This window comes from Doryrhamphus excisus, chromosome 15, assembly GCF_030265055.1.
Source record: "Doryrhamphus excisus isolate RoL2022-K1 chromosome 15, RoL_Dexc_1.0, whole genome shotgun sequence".
In the NCBI taxonomy this organism is placed as follows: domain Eukaryota; kingdom Metazoa; phylum Chordata; class Actinopteri; order Syngnathiformes; family Syngnathidae; genus Doryrhamphus; species Doryrhamphus excisus.
The window spans coordinates 6941235-6964555 of NC_080480.1; the positions used below are offsets into that span (position 1 = coordinate 6941235).

Below are 23321 nucleotides of genomic sequence, written 5' to 3' on the forward strand. Positions count from 1 at the left end.
AGGAATGCCCCTTTAAACGGTAGTAGGGCTGTGAAGATTTTGGAGCGGACTTTTACCCCTGTGTTCACATGGACACAAGTCTTTCAAGATAAGACTTCTCAAGGCTGGAAATAGACTCAGTCGTCCCCCTGTTGAGCAGTTTTATGTTGGAAGAAACGGCCCGACATCATGGAGCCGGAGGAGAAACCAAAATACGGTAATGTACGAAGCTGTACATGTACTGATAGCCAAATACTGACCGACTACTACTGTATCTCAGCCACAATAAAAGACGCCGTTCTCCGCAAGAACGCGTTTCTAGCGGATTTTAATGTCCTGTGAAGGGCGTTGTATTAGCTAGCCGATACCACAACGAGTGGACCACTTTCACTTCTGCCACCCAGTGGATATGCATTGCTATATGGTTCATTAGCTTGGAAATTCAGCTGCCGTTTATTATATTGGCTATTGTTTACATGCAGTTCATAGACGCCATCTTTTTTCATATCGACACTTGAAATATTTTCATTGTTTACATTTTGTTATGTGAATATTCAGTATGTCGTTTGTGCATTGTGTCTAGTGTGATATTTCTTTGTTTACATTTTGCTATGTGAATATTCCAGTGTGTCCAGTATGACAATTCTTTGTTTACATTTTGTCATGTGAATATTCAGTATGTCGATTATGCAGTGTTCAGGACACAGGACACATTTTTGAATCCCAGAATTTCAAATTTAATAAGAAAAGTAATACATGTGTATATAAGGTAAGCAGTAAATTATTGAATTTGGTGTAATTTGGTGCTTCAAGGTCTTTTGAGTTGTCTTTTATTTCCTTGATGCTATATTTGTTCCTCCATGTCCTTGATAACAAGTACTTTCTTTGGTGCCACTCCCTAATGAATGTGTTTAAGTCCCTGCCTCACACTGAGCTGCAGGGACACAAAGTATGTCTGCATCGTGTACCCCTATGTCCCAATATATCCTGTGCTTGTCCAGTTGCCGCCACATTCCACACATGGGTATGGTAGGAGGCAATTGCATCTTTGGTCACGTTAAGCTTATTAGAAAATACCTTTTAAATTCATTTGTCAGCTATTCTTGTGTTCCAGGAGTGGGTGTTGTTTTATGTGTTTTAATTTCCCAACGTTGCAAACAAGACTACGACAGAAGAGCACGGTTTTTGGCTTGGAGAGAACATATCCCACAGGGGGTAGTTCATTGAGTACTATTCTTCCATGCAATGGTTTTATCGTTTGGTTTGTCAGGCGCTTCACCAGCACTTCAGCACACATTTCTATGACAAATAGGGACAGATTGACGTAATGACCAGTGGTGATTCATCTGCAAATTCCTGACACTGGTATGTTAAAATCCTTGAAAATCATGTGGTGTAACACCCTTTACAAGATAAGCCAGCTAAAAATGTGAATAGATACATTTTGTACATACTTATCACACCATTTGACATACAATACAATACAATGAGACTCCAATGAGAACGACTCCAGTGTTTCCAACAGGACCTCAATCTATCTATGGCACTGGGTTGACTAATACAAATATACAGTTGTCTTTATCGCCGTTAATTAGTGGTTCCAGACTCAAAACACTGCTTTTAAAATTATTAGAGCCCTCTTGACATGAAACAACATTTTACATTTGTATATCACAGTATAGGAGAGCTAATGAGAAAGTAAATTGCCATATTAGACTTTAAATGGCTTTACACTCATATGATCAAATAAAACTGTTGGTGTGTGTGTGTGTAAATGTTAACCTGAGTGGCAGCCGGACAGGAAGTGATGTCGGAGGTTCAGAGTTGAGTTTCAGCTTGGTATCTACAGTTGATATTATGATAATTACGTTGTTATTATGTGATGTGGTTATTATGTACGTATGTTATTACATGATGGTTGAGTGGTTAACATGTAGGCCACACAGTCAGGAGATTGGGTATGCCGGGTACTCCACTTTCCTCCCACATTCCAAAAACATGCATGTTAGGTTAATTCATCAACTCTAAATTGTCCATAGGTATGAATGTGAGTGTGAATGGTTGTCTATATGTGCCCTGTGATTGGCTGGCGACCAGTCCAGGGTGTAGCCTGCCTGTCGCCCGAAGACAGCTTACCCCCGCGACGCCAGTGAGGATAAGCGGCATAGAAAATGGATGGTTGGATGTTGTAATTTTTGTGCCTGTTGTGAGATAATGTTCATTTAGTCATTTATTTTCTATGAGGGTCGCAGGGGTGCTGGAGCCTATCCCAGCTGTCTTCAGGCGAGAGGCGGCGTACACCCCGGACTGGTGGCCAGCCAATCACAGGGCACATACAGACAAACAACCATTCACACTCACATTCATACCTATGGACAATTTGGAGTTGCCAATTAACCTAGCATGTTTTTGGAATGTGGGAGGAAAACGGAGTACCCGGAGAACATGCACGGTGAGACCATGCAAACTCCACACACAGATGGCCAAGGGTGGAATCGAACTCGGGTCTCCTAACTGTGTGGCCTGCGCGCTAACCACTTGTTCACCGTGTAGCCCCGTGAGATAATGTAAACACAATAAATGTCTTTTCTGGCAATCACCTCTCACCAAACACTGACACCTAGTGGCTAATGTAGAGTACTACATTGGCAATTAGAGTGCTTCTGTGGTGTATATGTATTTTTTCATGTTTTTTTTTTTACAACTGTAATTGAGTTATTCCAGTATTGACATTTAATGAAATTGATATATTTGACACTTGGAACATGATGTGGAATATCTCAATCCTTAAGAACATTTGCACAGGTCAGACTTGAAATAAAAACTCAGTTCTTGCATTGAAAAGTTACTCCTCAACACACTCCCTCCAATGTTGGAACAAAGCTGCAAGTTTCCATGGAAGAAAACTTGTCATTGCTTCCAAGCTGTGGGCTTCACACGATGGAGCAATTTCAGGCTGAGTTTTAACAACGCAGAGAAAAAAAGTACCTCCCTCATGACAGGATCTGAAGCAGCCATGCCCTGTCGCAGATGAGCTGTAATTAGAAGACATATTTAGAAGAGCGCTTTGAAACATGATTCACTCAAGTTTCTAGGTTTCTTCCTACTTCACATTCTGGCCCTTCTACATTGTTTTTTTTTTTACCCATAATTGTAGCCACCTGTTTTCCCTTTAATCCGTGGCAGTACGTACGTCTAATAACCCAGACACAATCACGTGAGTCTGCTAACTGAAACAAAGGGCTGACTCTGCAATGGTTATGTGCTATTGCTAGCTTGGTGATCAGGGTGGGAAATCATTAAAGTCATCACGGTGGTGAGTCTTTTGGGGGGAGGGATCTTAAACTTGGACTTAACTCTCCACACTTTGTAATAAGACACGTGGAACACTGGCATGGCATTCAACAGCTGCACCCTCAAGATGGTCAAAACCAAACGTGTCCAAACTTTTGTCCTCCAAGGGCCACACACTGAAAAATCAGGGGATTTTTTAAAGCAACTCATGATGATATGCTGAGACGTTATTCTCATCAAATTAGAACTGTTTTTCTTCAATTTGCTCACTAATAACCAGGGTCTATACATAGTCCTTTAGTTCTAACCAGGGTCTATACATAGTTCTTTAGTTCTAACCAGGATCTACACATATTCCTTTGGTTCTAACCAGGATCTATATACTTTTCTTTAGTTCTAACCAGGGTCTATACATATTTCTTTAGTTCTAACCAGGGTCTATATATACGTATTTATTTCTAACCAGGGTCTATACATATTTCTTTAGTTCTGACCAGGGTCTATACATACTTCTTTAGTTCTAACCAGGCTCTATAAATATTTCTTTAGTTCTAACCAGGGTCTACACATATTTCTTTGGTTCTAACCAGGATCTATATACATTTCCTTGGTTCTGACCAGGGTCTTTACATATTTATTTAGTTCTAACCAGGGTCTATATATATGTATTTAATTCTAACCAGGGTCTATACATATTTCTTTAGTTCTAACTAGGGTCTATACATCTTTCTTTAGTTCTAACCAGGGTCTATACATACTTCTTTAGTTCTAACCAGGGTCTATACATCTTTCTTTAGTTCTAACCAGGGTCTATACATACTTCTTTAGTTCTAACCAGGGTCTATACATTTTTTGTTTAGTTCTAACCAGGGTCTAAACTAATTTCTTTAGTTCTAACCAGGATCCACAGAACCTTAGCTTGCTGTCCAGCAGGACTCTAAAGGCATCAGGGAGTGGGCCACCTGGCATCTGCTACCCTGACCCCTTAAACCATGGCACCAATGTAACTCGCCTGGTCCAGGCCTCAAACTAGGGTCTGGTGAATGACAGTTGAGAGCATTAGCATCGAGCTACAAACCCACACTGTCAACTAGATATTGACGCCCCCCCTAAGGGGTGCCCAATGAAGACTGATTCACGGGTCCCTCAAGGGGGCACAGCAGAGCATCTTACTTGTGATGAGTCATTATAAGGGAATTGAGTTTGCCATCCCTACAGGCCGCACTGGCTTGTACAGGGATAGCATCTCCACATCTGGCTTTTGTCTTATCCTGATGCGTTGCGCCCTTCGCTGTCCAAGTCCCAATCTTTATGCTGCCCAGCAAACTGAAAGCTTTTTACAGATTAACCTCACTGGCGAGTACTTTTCTAAAACCTGTTCTAAGTAAGCATTATCTTAATAAGGTTGGAAATCTAATTCCACGCCCAGTGATCATATTATATAGTTGGAATTGGATTAGGTCCTGTGGGAGAGCTTTTACCAGATTAAAAAGCCACCACCCTGCATCACTGAAAACATCCTGTTATTTATTCTTATTAATTCATCACTCAAACCTTTCTTGGCATAGTGGATGGTCCCCTGTAATGATTGTTGTGCTTTTGGTGCAAAGCCAAATCCTGACCCGAACGTCTTTTTTCATGCGCAATACAAATGACGCGGATGGAAATGTGTCGCCACTGGTATAAATATTTGTTGCATTTCCTCTCCATTACAGCTTTGTTCATGCAGCGCATGTCTCTGACAGTAGACGCAACATCACACAGATTACTGTTTGCCTTTCATTTCACTTGTGCTAGCAGCCGTCAAGATGGAAATGTTGGCATAAAGCCATACCACCTTTGCATTTTGATTGCAGTTAGCACAGTTTATTCATGTTAGCTCGACGGTGTCCAAACTTTGCACTTAAATGAAAGGATGCTAGAATGCTTGTCATTTTTGCCGGGAGTTTTTTTCCCCCGATTTGTTTGTAAATATTTGTACTTTTTCTACTCTTAATATTATGACTTTTATTATGACTGTCATATTCTCACTTTCTCCTGACCTAATTATTTTTGTGGTTCACATAATATTATGACTTGAACTAACAAATAAAGATGAAATCAACCCAATGCTGCTAAAACTGTATTCCCCCCTCATATCATGTTTAATCTCATGAAATTGCGTGCATTTTTTCCAGTAAGAATTTGACATTCTCTTAAAATTACAGTTGTTTTTTTTTCCAAAATTAGAACATTTTTTGTCATATTGTGTCTTTAAAAACTATTTTTTATTTAATAGTCCAACTTTATTATTTTAACGTTATTGTAATATTTTAGTCAATCTTGTAAAATTTACTTTTTGGACTTTGGACTTTATTCTCATAAAATTACAGCTGTTTTTTTCAATTTTTTCAATTTTTTACAACTTTCATAACGTTGCTATGGTAAATCTTTTCATAATACTATGACTTTATTTCCATATTTTCACCCAATTATTATTATTATAACTTTATTTTCAACAAAATCTTTCAAAAAAATCTTTCTTGTTGTTACAACTATAGAATTATATATTTTTTTATATTATAATTATATTTTTCCACATTATACATTATTTTCATACAAGTACTTTTTATTAGATTTCATCTATTTATCATAATCTTGTGTAAAATGAGTACTGACTTTAGTCACGGGCCAACAAAAAAACAACTATGGGCTGCAAATGGCCCACAGGCCACACTTTGGACACCCTTGTTTGAGTTAAACCAATGGAAAGATGCAACGTCTTCTTTAGAAAACGCCAACAGAGGCCAGATATCCCCCCCTCTTGTTTTCAGAGAACACATGTTTCCAATAACAACAACATGACTTGACTTTATTTTCTTTTCACCCATTCTTTCACACAGCCACGCCTCTCGTGTGTCTCTATAGACAACAGGAAACCATTTTTTTTTCTGCAAGTGGGAGGAGACTGAGGGGGATACACAGGTGGAACACAGATTGGGAAGCGGCATTTGCTTCGGGATAAACAAGGTGGAGGCGGGGGGTGGAGCGTTGTTAGCAGGGACAGGTTAGACAGGTTTCTCCCCACATGATACCTACTTCTCGTCTGCTTTTGAAAAGCTACAGCAGCGCTAAGAGAGTGTCGAATACAGCGTTTTGTTTTTTTTTTGGAGGAAAAGGAAAAGAGTTCTCTGCACATTTCAGCATTAACCACAAAAATTCCAAGATGCCGGAGGAAGGCCAATATTATGGAAAGCATGGTAACTACCCTTCCTGTTTCACTTTTGTTGTGCCTCCAGACTAAATCTTACTGCCTTTTTTGGGGGAAATGTCTTGCCGGGGTTGAATTGTTTAGAGTGAAACTGGAGCAGTAGTGTTAGCTTTGTGGGAAAAGTTTGGGTGTGTGCTGCTGATTATGCAGGTGTGACCATGACGAGGAAACATTTGGCTGTTTTTATTTGAACGTGTGCCACTGAAAGAGCAAACTAGTGAAAAAGCAGCATTTTGAAACTGATTCAACCTGGCAAAATCTGCTGCCCATGAAGCGATACAATATGGCATCACAGCGTGGTATAACACACACAATGTTTCTAACAGGAAGCTATGATTTCTCTAAGAGGTACTTTGGTAAATGCTTGCTGGAGCATTATCTCCCTAAAAGCATCCATAATTGATATGCAAAGACGACACTGACTACTATATCACTTCCTGTAAAAACTGTAGAAAACAACTAAATCCAAATATGGACTATTTATATTCTCATGCCTAATCCTGTGCTAGTGAGACTCCTCAGTGTGCTATGAAAAGTTTTGGGTCAAATTAAGTTCAATTACTCCTTCATTTCATGAGATGAGGCTGAGAACCGAGCTTGTGACTTGTAATTTATACCACGTCACTAAGAGGGCTTTCCATCGTGATCAACAGCAGCGCTCATTGACTAGCTATTTAGTTTCCTGTGCAATAGTAGTGAACATCGGCGACTGAAGCGCCATCCGCGGTTAATATCCTTGTAAATGTTTCATGGAATAATTAGGGATGCACAAGGTTTTTTTTTTGTTCAAGCTGATACATCCTGCTTCTTAAGACTGATGCTGATACCGATAACCTTCTTCTTTCGCTTTTGGCTTTTCCCTTAAGGGGTCGCCACAGCAAATTGATCGCTTCCATCCAACCCTGTCTTCTTTCTCTGTCTCTCAGTCTGGCCTCTCTGACTTTATTTGCAAGGCCAAGGCTTGCAAATAAGAAGGCTAATATGTAATGTCCCTCTGATGTACTCGTTCCTGATCCTATCCATCCTGGTCACTCCCAATGTGAACCTCAGCATCCTCATCCCTGCTACCTCCAGTTCTGCTTCCTGTCTTTTCCTCAGTGGCACTGTCTATAGACCAAACATTATGACTGGTCTCACCACAGTTTTGTAGACATATACCAATAACCATTACTGTATTATTTTTATAACTGTACTTGAGTCAAATTGGCGACTTTAATTGTCAATAGGTATGAATGTGAGTGTGTTGTCTATATGTGCCCTGTGATTGGCCGGTGACCAGTCCAGGGTGTACCCCGCCTCTGGGATATAAGGATAAATGGATGGATGGTTGAGTCAAACAAATCTGTATTTGAGAAACCTTGTCATGACATCACTAATCTGCGTCTTTCTTTCCGCAATGAAATCCCAGTTCTATTGAGCCCTGGGGTTGTCCCTGTAAAAACGTTTGCACAGTTCATACAGCAAGGTGATGGGAACAGGCACCGGGTGTCGTAGACTGTTCCCTCCACAGAAACGGTGATAAGTCCCACAGGATCGAAGCCATGGTTGTTTACAAGTGAGCTCCCGAGTGGGGTGCCTTAACAAGCAAGCCTTACATCAGACAACAGACCTAGCGAACGCACCAGGGTTAGCTACTACAAGCCTTTTGCAGCACGCCACAGAAAAGGAGCGCTTGATTTTGATCAACTTACAGCCCAGAACGGGTCATCTTCGCCTCATTGCTTGGTTATCTGAGCTATTTTAATGTTACTAGAATAATCCACTACTAAATTAAACTACTACGCCTTCATGATGCCTTGTTGTCACCACTCGGCACCACTTTTACTTAACTTGCCTTCATCACATTGTGGAGTAATGCTATTGTCTGGGTGAATATAGCACAGGAAACGACAGCCGTGTAGCTTAAATGCACTCACTTTTTCCTCATGGTTTGGCTTGCATTGTACTGAGTCACCAGGGAGGAATTTGTTGGGTTGCCAGGCGTGTCGGCCTCTAGTGAGAATGGTAGGAAGGATGGTATATTTTCTTTTTGAAGAAGCCTTCTGTGTCCGTCATGTGGCTGAGACATAATAAAGATGTCTAAGATTAAATGAACCTTTTTGTTACACAGGCGAGCCCAGGAAGTATGATCCCACGTTCAAGGGCCCGATCCACAATAGGTGAGTGTTGATGGGACTTAGGAAGTATTATTGGGGACTGGAACTAAGTCTTGAAACATTTCATTTCTCCAGGGGCTGCACAGATATTGTGTGCTGCATCATCTTCGTTCTTGCCATACTGGCTTATATTGCAGTGGGAATACTTGGTAAGGTGACTTTTTTTTGTTTACATGTTAAAATGTTTTATATCTTCAATAACTTGATTTTTTTTTTTTTAATTCATGGTCCAGCTTGGTCGCAGGGTGACCCCAGAAAGGTGATCTATCCCACAGACAGCAAAGGCCAATTCTGTGGGCAAGGCGAACTTGAGTGAGTAATTGTTTTTTTCCCCCACTCTGCTGGTCTAAAGAACATTCATAGCAAGCCGACAACGGACAACATAATATAAACTATACAATACATTCATTCATTTTCTACCGCTTTTTCCTCATGAGGATCGCGGGGGCTGCTGGAGCCTATCCCAAATGTCTTTGGGCGAGAGGCGGGGTACACCCTGGACTGGTCGCCAGCCAATCACAGGGCACATATAGACAAACAACCATTCACACTCACATTCATACCTATGGACAATTTGGAGTCGCCAATTAACCTAGCATGTTTTTGGAATGTGGGAGGAAACCAGAGTACCCGGAGAAAACCCACGCAAACATGCAAACTCCACACAGGAGTGACCAAGGGTGGAATTGAACCCTGGTCTCCTAGCTGTGAGGTCTGCGCGCTAACCACTAGACTGCCGTGCCGCCCCTATACAATACATACAATACAATATTATATATTGAATACAATATATAGAAATTAGGGATGTCCGATACTGGCTTTTTTGATGAAAACCCATATGCCGATATTGTCCAACTAATTTCCGATACCAATATGTGTAAGATGACATATCTCCTGTGGTGGAATGAACACGCTTGTGTTGTTTACAGCATTTAACAAAAAAAAAATCTGATACCGATATCAACCGATATTGCATCCCTATGCTGATATCGGGCCAATAATGATCGGACATCCCTAATAGAAATACAATGAAAGTATGGTAAACCCTCATTGATTGTGATGAATTGACAATTGACCTGACAGACATAAGTGAATTTCAACCTAGCAAGATTCCACAGAAAAAAGTTTTTTTTAACATTTTAAGAGCCCTTTAGACATGAAATAAGACACGTTGTCATCTCTGCAACTGTATGGCTCAATATAGTAAATATAACAGAAAATTTTAAAGGAACTATTAATGCTTTTTTATGCTTTTCTGACCTATAAATGTAGTTATAATGTTGTATTCTCATGTTAAACGATGCCAACGTTTCCGATGATGGGGTCTGCGCATTTGGAAGTGAGCCCTGAAAGAAGTTTAGCTTGGTTTCGAGCCCCAACAGTAGCTCGTGTTAAGGATTATTGTCCCTGTTGTGAGATAATTCACAATATTCATAAAAGGCTGCTGTTCTCACCAACATTACAGTAACATCAGTCCATACCGAAGTGGTTTTGGTGTATACTTCCTGCTCTACTTTTCACCTGCAACAAGCAGCTGTGCTCAGAAAAGTCCCTGTGGCAACGGCAAAGTTTCATTTCCTCATTGCATCTTAAGACAAATCATCTTTCCACTACTCGATATGGTGCAAAAACAGAAGCAATGAATGTGGGTATCATTTATTTTTACATTCATTTGCATACACATTCATCTCAATTCACAATAGTTCTGCAGCTTTCCAATCACGTGGCTCAGGTGGAAGAGCGGTCGTTTCCCAACCTCAAGGCTACGGGTTCGATCCAATACATGTACACTGATGATAACTTATAACTAATAGTTGCAGTATCGACATTCTTATGCTAGTTCCATGAGCAACAGCATACACTTATAATGTTTGCTCTCCTTGGGATGGCTGTGTCTTCCAGCACAAAGACGTGTGCTCCAGTTTTCGGGTAAAACATTTTTGATGGCAAACGAACACACGAAATTGAAAGCGAGGTATCCGCTCTTCCGTCTGTGAATGACGTTGAGACTAGCAGTTAGCAAGGCGTCGTGTTAGTCCGCTAAATCAGTTTTTCATGCTAGCTGCTACAGTAATAATATCGCTGTAGCTTCATGTAAATGGGACACTGTTGCCGTTTTTTTTTGTGAGGGCTTTAGCGTCAAAATGTATTTCTCATGACGTCCGTTGTTAGCTAGCTCATATTAACTTGTTTTCTTGCACTAGAATGCACAGAAAAGGGAAAGAAATATGTGTTCATGTTTCACATAAGGATTGTGAATGATGGGCAAAATTTAAAAAAGTGCAGTTCCCTGTTTCTCATAATATTTCTCATATTATGACTTTTCGATCACATGGCATAGAGAAGAACATCACTATGATGTTTACCACTTGATTGATATACAGGGTAACCAGTCTTAACTAAATTAATTCTATTGTACATACTACATCCATGTACACACTGATGGTACTGCTGGCTTTGTTTACTCCACATTACGTACCGCTTCCGCACAGGCTATGGGATCTCTGAAGTGACACAAGACTGCCGTCATTGTAGCACTCGGAGCTAACTAGTTAGCCTTCACTTTATTGATTTTAAACCTAAGAATGTTTGAAACAGAGTGGAGAAGGGACAAAGCGAAAAAGTACCACTTCCACATGGATTGAGAGGGGAATTATTTGGACTCTTCATTCATGGTTGACTCTGTCTTTCAGTATTTTGACTAAAAGGCCTCTTGGCAGCACAATGGACACCCCTGATCTAGAGAGACGGTTATAGTAAATGTATGATTACAATTTATATTAAAAATGGCATGATTTAACAAGTAGCCATAATTTGATGAAACAAAGGATGGATTTTTTTTTTTTTGATTTTTTTCACTTTGTATTTGACTTCTGTGTGTGTTTTTTGTGCTTTCAAAAGGAGCAAGCCACTGCTGTTTTACTTCAACATCATGAAGTGCGCCAGCCCCATGGTTCTGCTGACGTTCCAGTGTCCAACCACCCAGGTGGAAGCATCACGCAACACATTTATCATCATAAACATGCTTCTGTTTCCTTTACAGTAAATCTGAGTTATTTCAGGCGCATAGACGCATTTCCTGTACTGATGCAACCCTCCCCCCCTTAGATATGTGTGGAGAAATGCCCCACGGAATTCAAGACGTTGACTCTTGTGACGGCTTCGGACTGGCCAATGTATAAACCCTTCTGCAAGGAAAGCGCGGATGTCCAAAATCTGCTGGTATTTGTCTTAATTTCTCTCAAACCCCACCACGTACATACGGCATATTAACTATTAAATGTATCTGTCTCATTTGAAGGCCAATAAGGTAGAGTTCCTCAAGTCAGGTGTGTGTCCTGGTGTTTTGATCCCCAGCACGCCTGGTGAGTTCAATCCCTCCATATTATCCAAGCTCTGTACTTTCTCTATGTGCAGTTTTGTATGTGTCGGAGGGGATAAAAATGGTTGTTATTCAAATTTGCCTTTTAAATCAGTAAGAAAAACAACTTTGGACTTTTTGGTTCTTGTGCTCCTGCCGGCCACCGTAGCCCCAGTCTAAGCCGACATGGGAGAAGAAGCAACCATCGGCACTTAATTTCATTATAACTTATATTCTTTCACATGTCACTTCCCCAAAAAGTTCCCATCTAAGACAATTCAGACCTTAAACATTGTACAAGAAAAGCCTCCTAATCATTTCTTTTTCTAGTCTTTCGTAGATGCCTCCCAGCTTTGAGCAAAAACAAAGGAGAGATAATGGTGGGGGAAGCAACTACTTTTCCCGATGAAAGCGGAAAACAGATAAATGCCAAAGAGCTTGTACCTGCAGTGAAGTAAGTACTGGTGGGGGCAATCCAGGAAATCACATTGCATGATAACATACATGTTATTGATTGTATCATTAACGTGTGTTGGCTTGAGCAAAGGGAGCAAGTCCTGTAATGAAATAGAGAAGCTTCTTAAGAACAGATCTGTACTGTAGGTGCCAAATACTTAGTGTATTTTACTCGATTTACAAAAAAAAATCCTATAATGTGAAGTGAATCTATGGTTAAAAATGACAGAAATTGAAATGAAGTGATGCCTCCATACTCTCCCCACAAACAGGAATGTGTCTCTAGCTCTTGAAGCTCGTCAGGTGGTCATGAAGATCTTCGAGGATTACACAAAGTCCTGGTACTGGATCCTGTTGTAAGCTGTCATTTTCCACACACTGATGGATTTCATAGAATAACTGGCTTTTGTCTTAATTGTTAACTGCCTTTTACTTTCTCCAGATGTTTAGTCATGGCGACGGTTCTCAGTCTGATCTTCATCATCATCCTACGCTTCCTCGCAGGGATCATGGTCTGGGTCATAATCGCCTTGGTGATACTTGTCCTTGGATACGGTAAGACTCGATCAATTTAAATGTCCTGGATTTACGCCGTAAATGGGAAATGAGACATTTGTATTCAGAACACCCATATAAGGAATAGTTTAACACACTAATACAATATTTAGAGGTCAGAAAAGTGGAAAAAAGTATAATAGGTCCCCTATAAATCAACCTACACTATGGAAGCCTGTTTCCGGCACTAGAAAAAAAATTATCCCAATGGTAAGTCGAAATTCTGAGATGGAAAGTCGAAATTCTGACATGGAAAGTCGAAATTATGAGATAAGAAAGTATAAATTATGAGATAAGAAAATGGAAATAATGACATAGCTTTGTAGAAGAGTCACAGCAGCAGCAAGAGTCACAGTTCTCCTCCTCCTGTTCAGGCATGGATTGTGAGTACATTGAGGAGTACTTTAAGTGTGGCTTTACAAGTGATGAAATACTTCATTTGCTGGTGAATTCACATGGAATTAAGCAAACGCACATTGGAAAGAATTTTGAGGCATCAAAATAATAAAAGGGATGTGGCTGTTCACAACTGTCTAGCCATTTTGCCAAGTGACGAAAGACGACTCTGAAAAAGACGGCAACTATGGCACATGTGCAGTTGGTATCTAGTAATTTCGGGCTGCACGGCAGTCTAGTGGTTAGCGCGCAGACCTCACAGCTCGGAGACCCGATTTCAATTCCCCCCTTGGCCATCTCTGTGTGGAGTTTGTTCGATTTCCTCCCACATTCCAAAAACATGCTAGGTTAATTGGTGACTCCAAATTGTCCCTAGGTATGAATGTGAGTGTGAATGGTTGTTTGTCTATATGTGCCCTGTGATTGGCTGGCGACCAGTCCAGGGTGTACCTCACCTCTCGCCCAAAGACAGCTGGGTTAGGCTCAAGCACCCTCGTGAGGACAAGCGGTAGAAAATGAATGAATGAAAGAATCTAGTAATTTCGACTTTCTATCTTGTAATTTGGACTTTCTTATCTCGTAATTTTGATTTACGATTGGGATAATTTTTTTACACTTGCGGAAACGGGCTTCCATACAAACACCTCATTTATCATAGTTAATTAGTTCCAGACCTAACCGCGACTAGTTAATTAGTCAGACCGCAAAGAAAGATTTAAATATCCTGGCCTAAAAGACTCAGTATGCACTTCAATCATGGTGAGCATTCACATAGATGCTAGGTGTTATGATGCTAGGTGCTATGGATCATTCCACACACCGCTTGTCACTCTGCAGTAGAATGTGAAATGATAATTGTGACTACCGCAATAGAAACATATGTGTTCATACATACATACATAGGTATCTTTCACTGCTACATGGAGTATGCAAGCCTGGAGGGAAAGGCCGGTGCTGATGTGACCCTTCAGGAGCTCGGCTTGCAGGCGGACTTCACCATATACCTTCAGCTCAGACAGACCTGGCTGGTCTTCAGTAAGTTGCACATGCAGCATACTGATGTTATGCACTGGTCCTCCAAGCAGTACAGTTTGGTTTGGTACCCTCTCATTTGGGTGTCAACTGCAGGTGTAGGGTACCCAAAGGCAAATTAGTGGATCCCCTCACTTACATCTTACATGTTACTGATGCTGAACTGAACTGTACTGTACTGCGAGGCATCAATATGTGCTTCAGATGTCCCCTCCTAATTCCACCTTCTCCTACTAGTGATCATCCTTGCCATCGTGGAGGTCATAATCATCCTACTGCTCATCTTCCTCAGGAAAAGGATCCTAATTGCCATAGCACTCATTAAAGAAGCCAGCAAGTTAGTAGCGTCCACATTTCAACTAATCAGTGTTTCCCACTCATGAATTTATTTGTGGGGCCCGCCACAAATACATTTGGACCACCACAGTCACATTTGGTGATACTTATTAAAAAAAAACATTGTTATAATACCACAGATAGATTGCAGTCCTGTGGGAAACACTGCTAATGCTACATTATATTTGACATGGGCTAAATATAAGTGTTGATGTGTTCCCAGGGCGATTGGACATGTGATGTGTTCGCTTTTCTACCCACTCTTCACTTTTCTGCTCCTGGCCGTGGTCATCGCCTACTGGGCAGTGACTGCCGTGTATCCTTTTCAAGAGAAGCGGTGACACAGTAGCGGAGTGGTCAGATCACCCACAGTCACTTTGGAATTTTTCAGACATGAACCACTGCCATCATTGTAGTCCTTGACATGGGTGTTCAGTTTCCTGTCTACCTCAAATGAGCCCGTCTACAAAGTATTCAACAAGACGGACTGCAAGCACTCAACAGAAACATGCAATCCAGATGTGAGTTGGAGATTCCACACGTTCATATTTTGGCTGTAAAATGTTGGAACATGTTTCACCTGACCTGACCTGACCTGTCGTGTCCACAGAACTACAGTACATCTGAGATGTTGAAGACCTGCCCTGACTCTGAGTGCCTTTTTGCCTACTACGGCGGAGACACTGTTTACCACAAATACCTGATCGGTCTGCAGTTCTACAACGTCTTCCTCTTCTTTTGGTGTGCCAACTTTGTCATAGCGCTGGGACAGATGACCTTGGCGGGGGCGTTTGCCTCCTACTACTGGGCTTTTGTCAAGCCGGACGACATGCCTTCCTTGCCGATCTTTTCGGCCCTCGGGAGATCTCTCAGGTGTGTATTTATTTTATTTTTTTCTATTTTTGCATTGTCCTAAACTACTTGTTTTTAATAACATTTTAGGTATCACACGGGAACTCTGGCTTTTGGCTCTCTGATCCTTTCAATTGTCCAGGTCATCAGGGTTCTGCTGGAGTATCTGGACCATAAACTCAAAGGTGGGTCACACTTGTTGGTTTATTGGCACACATAACAAAAGTACGTAAAAGTAAGTATTGAGGTCTTATTAAGCAGAGTCCAATACAGTAATCAATATCCACATCATTATACTACTGTACTACTATCAAATGTAACATTATTTTAATTGATTGAAAATAAGCTGGTTAGTGCACAGGCCACACAGCTAGGAAACTGGAGTTCGATTCCACCCGCGGCCATCTCTGTGTGGAGTTTGCATGTTCTCCCCGTGCATGCATGGGGTTTCTCTGGGTACTACGGTTTCCTCCCACATTCCAAAAACATGCTAGGTTAATTGGCGACTCCAAAATGTCCATAGGTATGAATGTGAGTGTGAATGGTTGTTTGTCTGTATGTGCCCTGTGATTGGCTGGCCATTTGTCCAGGGTGTAACCCGCCTCTCGCCTGAAGACAGCTGGGATAGGCTCCAGCACGCCTGAGACCCTTGTGAGGATAAGCGGTAGAACATTAATGAATGAATGAACAATAAGCTAGGGCTGCACGGCAGAGGAGTGGTTAGCGTGCAGGCCACACGGCTAGAAACCGGAGTTCGATTCCACCCTCGGCCATCTCTGTGTGGAGTTTGCATGTTCTCCCCGTGCATGCGTTGGTTTTCTCCGGGTACTCCGGGTTTCCTCCCACATACCAAAAACACGCTAGGTTAATTGGCGACTCCAAATTGTCCATAGGTATGAATGTGAGTGTGAATGGTTGTTTGTCTATATGTGCCCTGTGATTGGCTGGCGACCAGTCCAGGGTATACCCCGCCTCTCGCCCGAAGACAGCTGGGATAGGCTCCAGCACCCCCACGGCCCTCGTGAGGATAAGTGGTAGAAAATTAATGAATAAATGAATAAAAATAAGCTTGACCGGACCACAAAAAAAAGCTAATGTGATGTTTTGTATTTAAAATGATCTTACTGACATATCTCTGAAACATTGTCCCTCCCCAGGAGCCCATAATAAGTGTACCAAGTTCCTCTTGTGTTGTCTGAAGTGCTGCTTCTGGTGCCTGGAGAAGTTCATTAAGTTCCTCAATAGAAATGCGTACATTATGGTGAGTTGTGTGTGGCGTTTAACTTTGGTGTGAGCGCTCAGATGAGACGTTTGTGTGATTTTTCTACTTCTGACATTTGGCCCTTAGGTGGCAATATACGGCAAAAACTTCTGCACTTCTGCCAGGGATGCCTTCTTTCTTCTCATGAGGAATATTATCAGGTTAGTGTTTTTTTTTTTTACTACAGTAAATGCCTTGATGCAGGGTGTAATCCTGATGATTCTTTCTTTTCATTCATAGGGTGGCTGTGTTGAACAATGTGACAGATTTTCTCTTGTTTTTGGGAAAACTGCTCGTTGTCGGACTAGTGGGTGAGTCTTTGCTTTCTTGTCTGTGTGACAATGTCTCCCTGTTTTTTTTTTCTCTTAAACATACGGACATACGGTATTGACGGAAATAATATATACATACCTTTGTTTGTTTTTCAGGAATCTTTGCTTTTTTCTTCTTCTCTGGGAGAGTGAAGGCTTTTGAGGATACGGCACCCCATCTCCACTATTACTGGGTATCCATACTGGTGAGTGTTTGAAACTTAATCATTCATTCATTCCTTTTCTAACGCTTATCCTCACAAGCTAGAGCCTATCCCAGCTGTCTTTGGGCGAGAGGCGGGGTACACCCAGGACTGGTCGCCAGCCAATCACAGGGCACATATAGACAAACAACCATTCACACTCACAATCATACCTATGGACAATTTGGAGTCGCCAATTAACCTAGCATGTTTTTGGAATGTGGGAGGAAACCGGAGTACCCGGAGAACATGCAAACGCCACACAGAGATGGCCGAGGGTGGAATTGAACTTGGGGAGACCTAACTGTGAGGCCTGCATGCTAACCACTCGTATGCCGTATAGCCCGAAACTTGATCAAAATTGGATAATTAATGATCTGGAACATTTGTCATGAGAGTTAGTTTCCAGCGCCACTAGCAAAAACTGCAAGTAATATTTACCTTGCCGTGCACAACAATGGTGCATTCAAGGAACACCGAACAAAGTGTGAAATCAAACAAAGTGAGCTATCTAACAAGAGTACATTCACTGCTGAAATTAGTTGGATAGCACAACATACAGGGAAGCGTTCAATGTATGGGCGAAGCAGCCTGGTCTAACGATCACAATGTCTTTGCCATGTAAACATTCTCACGCTTGCCGAAGTTATCCCACCAGCTTGCGGTCCGATGGGGTCTTGTACCAAATTGCTCTCAGTGGTAGGAGCCGTTGTACTTTTAGCGAGCAAAATAACAGCATCATCCCCCGAAACTTGTAATGGCTCCTTCGTTTGTCAGCATGAAGTGAAAGTATGCATATGTACAACACACACAGTCATTCCAGTATGCTTAAAATTATGTTTTTAAGGACAAAATCCCATGTTTGTGTGTGGAAGAAAGTGCGTTTAAAAAACTACGCCATAGTCTTGATTGCTAGACAGGCTGCTATTGTAAGTTTGAATTGTCTCATAATAGGCACAACAACCCTTACGTAACTCTGCCTAAGCCAAACCAAGTAAAAACACCTCTGAACCCCTGACGTCACTTCCTGCCCCCCCACCTTGCTGCCCTAGCACTAGAACACATGACTGTAGGGGTGTTATTCTATGTTTAGAGGGCTCTAATGTCTATTCAAAGAGTCATACAGGTTTTCTCTGCCAACTATGAAAATATTGAATTTATAACCTAGTTGTTTATTGCTTGTGTCCTCACCAGACTGTGGTGGTTTGCTCCTACATCATTGCCCACGGATTCTTCAGCGTGTATTCCATGTGTGTGGACACACTTTTCCTCTGCTTCTGTAAGTAAAGCGTACTCAGTCGGTCATTTTCGTCGTGTTTTTGCGGACTGGATCGTTGAATAACTGCTTTGCGTTGGGTTGCCAGGAAGGTTCTACTGCATGACAATGAGTGTCTTAATGAAAGCTAACATTTGGTGTGGCTTACGGTGTCAAAATGCATTTTTCTGACCTGTGGGAACTTTTTTCCTTGCTTGCCTGCTGGTTGACTTTCTCTTTCTCTCTTTGTCTTTTTTCCTCCTTTTTCTCATTCCTTACAACGCACTCACCTTTGCTTTCCTTCTTTTTAACACCTTTATTTTCCTACCAATACTAAATGTCTCATGCATTGACACATACACACACACACACACACACACACACACACACACACACACACACACACGAATCAAGGTGAAGACCTGGAGCGCAATGACGGTTCAGCCTCGAGGCCTTATTACATGTCCCCTACTTTGGCTGAGATTCTGTTGAAGAACAAGATTGAGGATCCACCAGCTTCTCAGGATGAAGATGACGGCACTCAGCAGCAACAACAAGCTAAGGAGGAGGATGAGGAGGATAAGGAGGAAGAGGAGGACATAATCTTAATAGACGAGACTTCTGTTGACAAAAACACTTCCTCAAATTAGAAACGTCTCTCAACACGGGGACGTTTTCTTCTACTGTGATGTTTCATGACGGTCTTGGCATTCGGACACAATTGCATGGTCTCCCATTTTGTTGCATTGTCAAGTGTGTCAGAAAATACGTTGGAATTCGGTGTTGGGAAATGTGACTGTAATCTATTAGCCATGTCAAGTCACAATGTGCCTAATTTCCTCCCATGCCTCCTATGGAATGTAAACCAAATTTGATCTGTACCAATATGAATACAGTGGATCCCCTCACATTGGTGATTCAGGACTCACGCTCCAAAATGTTTTGATTTTGCAGTTTTTCTCAGGGGTGAAAAAAGGCATTTTTTTTCTCATCCACCGTTAAGTCGGAAATTATTTCCAAGTATGACTTTGCAAGATCGGATATTGAGATCGGTTTGCATCTAAAATCCATCCATCCGTCTGATGTGCTAATAAAGTAGCAAAGAGTGGGGCTGACGTCAACGCAGTTTCAAACATTTCTCATGATGGAACAGAACCGGGGAAGTTGAAAAAGACCAACCCCAAATTCAAAGCTTAAGCTTAAACTGATAGCGATTTAACGATTTAGGTAAGAACGCAGTGCGGATACCATGAAGTTTTTTTGGGTGGCTGCTCAGGGTTCAGTGGTAAAACTCTATGGGGATCTCCCACACCATCGACGCCATGTTGGTTTACAGGACATTCCGCTGCTCACACTACCCCTTGAATTAATTGGTACAACGTCCAATACCGGCCCCATAGTTGTTGTATACCCCAAATTTTTGCATGACCATGGATGCGATGAAAACCACCTTGGTTCCGTCAAACAACCAAAACATGCAAAGCATGAGAAATTCATACAGAAAAGAGGTGGTCCGTGACAGGGCTTAAATCGGGCTTAAATGCTTTATCGGGCACCTCAAGCCTCATGTGGATGAAAGTATACCACAGAAGTGAGTAGGTGTGTTTTCCTTGTTTACCCTGTTGCTGACTATTTGTGTAATATCACTTCATCTCGGTATCGGCTGCAATATCGGTATTGGTAGTGAAAAGGTTGTCGGAACACCCCTCTACTAGAGAGCCCACAATTTGTATATGTTTATGCTTTAATAGTTTTTTTTTTTTTTTTTTTGGACGGCAGTCCTTGAATGCACCATAGTTGTGCTGTGACACATGCAAACAATATATTCATTCATTCATTCATTTTCTACCGCTTATCCTCACGAGGGTCGCGGGGGGTGCTGGAGCCTATCCCAGCTGTCTTCGGGCAAGAGGCGGGGTACACCCTGGACTGGTGGCCAGCCAATCACAGGGCACATATAGACAAACAACCATTCACACTCACATTCATACCTATGGACAATTTGGAGTCACCAATTAACCTAGCATGTTTTTGGAATGTGGGAGGAAACCGGAGTACCCGGAGAAAACCCACGCATGCACGGGGAGAACATGCAAACTCCACACAGAGATAGCCGAGGGTGGAATTGAACCCTCGTCTCTTAGCTGTGAGGTCTGCGCGCTAACCACTTGCCCGCCGTGCCGCCCCCAAAAATATACATTTAAAATTTGCTTAAATCTGGATTGGGTTGCAGTGGAAAAGAGAAAGGGGGAGGGTTCTGGAGCTGAATAATAATTGTAGTAATTTTTTATTGCAAATGCTGATCAGAAAGCACTGGTCTTGAGTTGAAACCGCTGCGAAAATGGAGTGGGGGGGATCTACTGTATAAATAACCTTGTTGCACCTTCAATTGCCTTACAATGCTTGTTTTTACTGTAAATCAACCGTTTGATGGCAACACCTCCAACCTTTGAAGAACACATTTCTCAATGTACTTGCTCTAATAAAGCATCAGGAAAATGTATCTGTTAATTGCACCATGGTTTATTTTGATGATAGTCTGACATCTGCACATCTTCCAAACAATAATCAAGACATGTGTTTTTGAATCTTTCCAGTGGAGGATATGGAGAGAAACGACGGGAGTCCCGAGAGGCCATACCTCATGCCTGAGAGCCTCCGCCAAGTCCTGAACAAGAAGAACACCCGAGTTTCTTAGAGCATTTTTCCTCTGTGCTGCCAGTGGCAGCATTACCGTGGTAAGGGTTGGTCGCCTGAACTCACCGTGTGGAGAGAAGAGCACGGGAAACAGCCTAAATGATCGTCGCCATATCAAATGTTTTAATATGAAGCTTGTTGGATTTTAAAACATCGAAGCGGTTTTGTACATTTGCAGTGCAGTAAGGTTAAGAGCACAGTTTTCTATATTTTGTCATATTTAAGGTACATGACTATAAGCTTAAAAGTAATAGTTATCCTTGAAAATGTATAACATATATATATAATATAATGTATGTAAAGACATTTCTTTGCTTTGTTTGTGTACCAAAGCCATTGCACCGCCAATTTGAGGTGCACACTGCATGTTTTTTTTTTGTTGTTGTAATACTTTTCAGATCATTTTTTATGTCTATTTCATGTTCATGGAGGTCACTAATAATATTTTTGAAATAAAACAAATTGTTTTATACTTGTGTGTGTTCTTGACGCTAATTTAAATGCGTCTGTTAGGAGGTGTTGTGTAGCTTTGCGTCAGTTGGCCTCTTGGTGGCAATGTTTATGTACGTTTTCCTGCTCCCAAGTAGCTGTTAATGAAGGTTACAACTGAAATTACGTAATAGGTAATACAAAATATACACTATTGTTTCTAAATGCTGTGTAACTAATTGTGTAATACATTTTGATGTAATAATCCACAGCACAAAGCTCATTCAGGGTTCCAAGTGTCTCATGAGGTTTATTTGCTGCAGGATAAACAGTATGACTTCATTTGGGTTTCACTAACCATTCAGGAGTCACACCACAAAAGGTTTTCTCAGCATTTGTGCGTCATCGGTCTTGAGTGATTAACAAAGCCCGGCGGCCAGCAAGGGGTGGCTTTCATTCCAGTCTCCATGGAGAACACCTGAGCAGCCCGAGTGGAGCCCTTAACACTGGCTGGTATGCACTTGATACCGACCTCCGTGGCCTTGGTAACTACAAACATGATAAACAGCATGTGGGTAATATATGTGTGAGGATGTTTCCATGTCAAATATTTAAATATCAAAGGTCGACAAGGCAATGAGATTTTTTTTCCCTTCAAGTGGAACACCTGAGAGGAGTATCCACTGATCTGACAATGCCTGCTTCTGGATTTGTAACATGAGCTTGAATAAAAGCTACAATCAAAACTGTCCTGCTCTTTAAATGTGGATAGTATGGGACTATACTGAAAATGCTGCTATTGATCCAATACTAAGTAAATACAGGACTTTTGCCTGTAAAATCCACCATTGGGGTAAAATTAGACGAACTGACCTACAGCTGTTCTATCTAGTTACACCAGGGTTGGCCTAACTAGTTCTTGGCCATTAACTGATGAAGCCTTCTTAATGTAGTCGTTCAGCATTAATTGATGTAGCCTTATAGAGCTCTCCTATCTAGTCTGACTAGAGCTGTCCTATCTAGTCTTTTAGCATGGATTGACGTCACCTTCTAGAGCTGTCCTATCTAGTCTGGCTAGAGATGTACTACCATTTAATTTAGCATTAATTGATGTAGCCTTATAGAGCTCTCCTATCTGGTCTGACTAGAGCTGTCCTATCTAGTCTTTTAGCATGGATTGATGTCGCCTTCTAGAGCTGTCCTATCTAGTCTGGCTAGAGGTGTGCTACCATTTAATTTAGCATTAATTGATGTAGCCTTATAGAGCTCTCCTATCTGGTCTGACTAGAGCTGTCCTTTATAGTCTTTTAGCATGAATTGATGTAGCTTTCTAGAACTGTCCTATCTAGTCTGGCTAGAGATGTGCTACCATTTAATTTAGCATTAATTGATGTAGCCTTATAGAGCTCTCCTATCTGGTCTGACTAGAGCTGTCCTTTCTAGTCTTTTAGCATGAATTGATGTAGCTTTCTAGAGCTGTTCTATCTAGTATGGCTAG

General features: G+C 41.5%; 1 protein-coding gene across 4 annotated transcripts; it reads left to right on the top strand.

The window, feature by feature from the left end:
- The first annotated feature begins 5 nt into the window (after nucleotides 1-5).
- LOC131102969 (choline transporter-like protein 2) lies at nucleotides 6-21866 on the top strand. Of its 4 annotated transcripts, none has more exons than XM_058048706.1 (22): nucleotides 6-196; nucleotides 8634-8682; nucleotides 8755-8828; nucleotides 8913-8991; nucleotides 11581-11665; nucleotides 11788-11901; nucleotides 11981-12044; nucleotides 12371-12494; nucleotides 12769-12852; nucleotides 12939-13051; nucleotides 14351-14482; nucleotides 14717-14816; nucleotides 15039-15131; nucleotides 15252-15336; nucleotides 15426-15688; nucleotides 15758-15852; nucleotides 16825-16928; nucleotides 17016-17089; nucleotides 17169-17239; nucleotides 17357-17445; nucleotides 18637-18721; nucleotides 19112-21277. In XM_058048706.1, the coding sequence occupies exons 1-22, from the start codon at nucleotides 169-171 to the stop codon at nucleotides 19345-19347; spliced, it is 2241 nt and encodes a 746-aa protein (XP_057904689.1). In that variant the 5' UTR covers nucleotides 6-168; the 3' UTR covers nucleotides 19348-21277. The 4 variants fall into 4 exon arrangements, with proteins under 4 accessions (XP_057904689.1, XP_057904690.1, XP_057904687.1 ...); XM_058048707.1 differs by lacking the exon at nucleotides 19112-21277 and adding an exon at nucleotides 21295-21866 and having other exon boundaries at nucleotides 7-196; XM_058048704.1 differs by lacking the exon at nucleotides 6-196 and adding an exon at nucleotides 6247-6512.
- Nucleotides 21867-23321: the final 1455 nt, after the last annotated feature.

What these genes read in the sequence shown, in the direction of transcription:
- LOC131102969 (XM_058048704.1), top strand. Translation starts at nt 6,341, where the DNA reads ATGATACCTACTTCTCGTCTGCTTTTGAAAAGCTACAGCAGCGCTAAG. An exon ending in CCAATATTATGGAAAGCATG is followed by an intron (nt 6,513 to 8,633) that starts GTAACTACCCTT and finishes TTTGTTACACAG; the next exon opens with GCGAGCCCAGGAAGTATGAT. An exon ending in TCTGGACCATAAACTCAAAG is followed by an intron (nt 15,853 to 16,824) that starts GTGGGTCACACT and finishes GTCCCTCCCCAG; the next exon opens with GAGCCCATAATAAGTGTACC.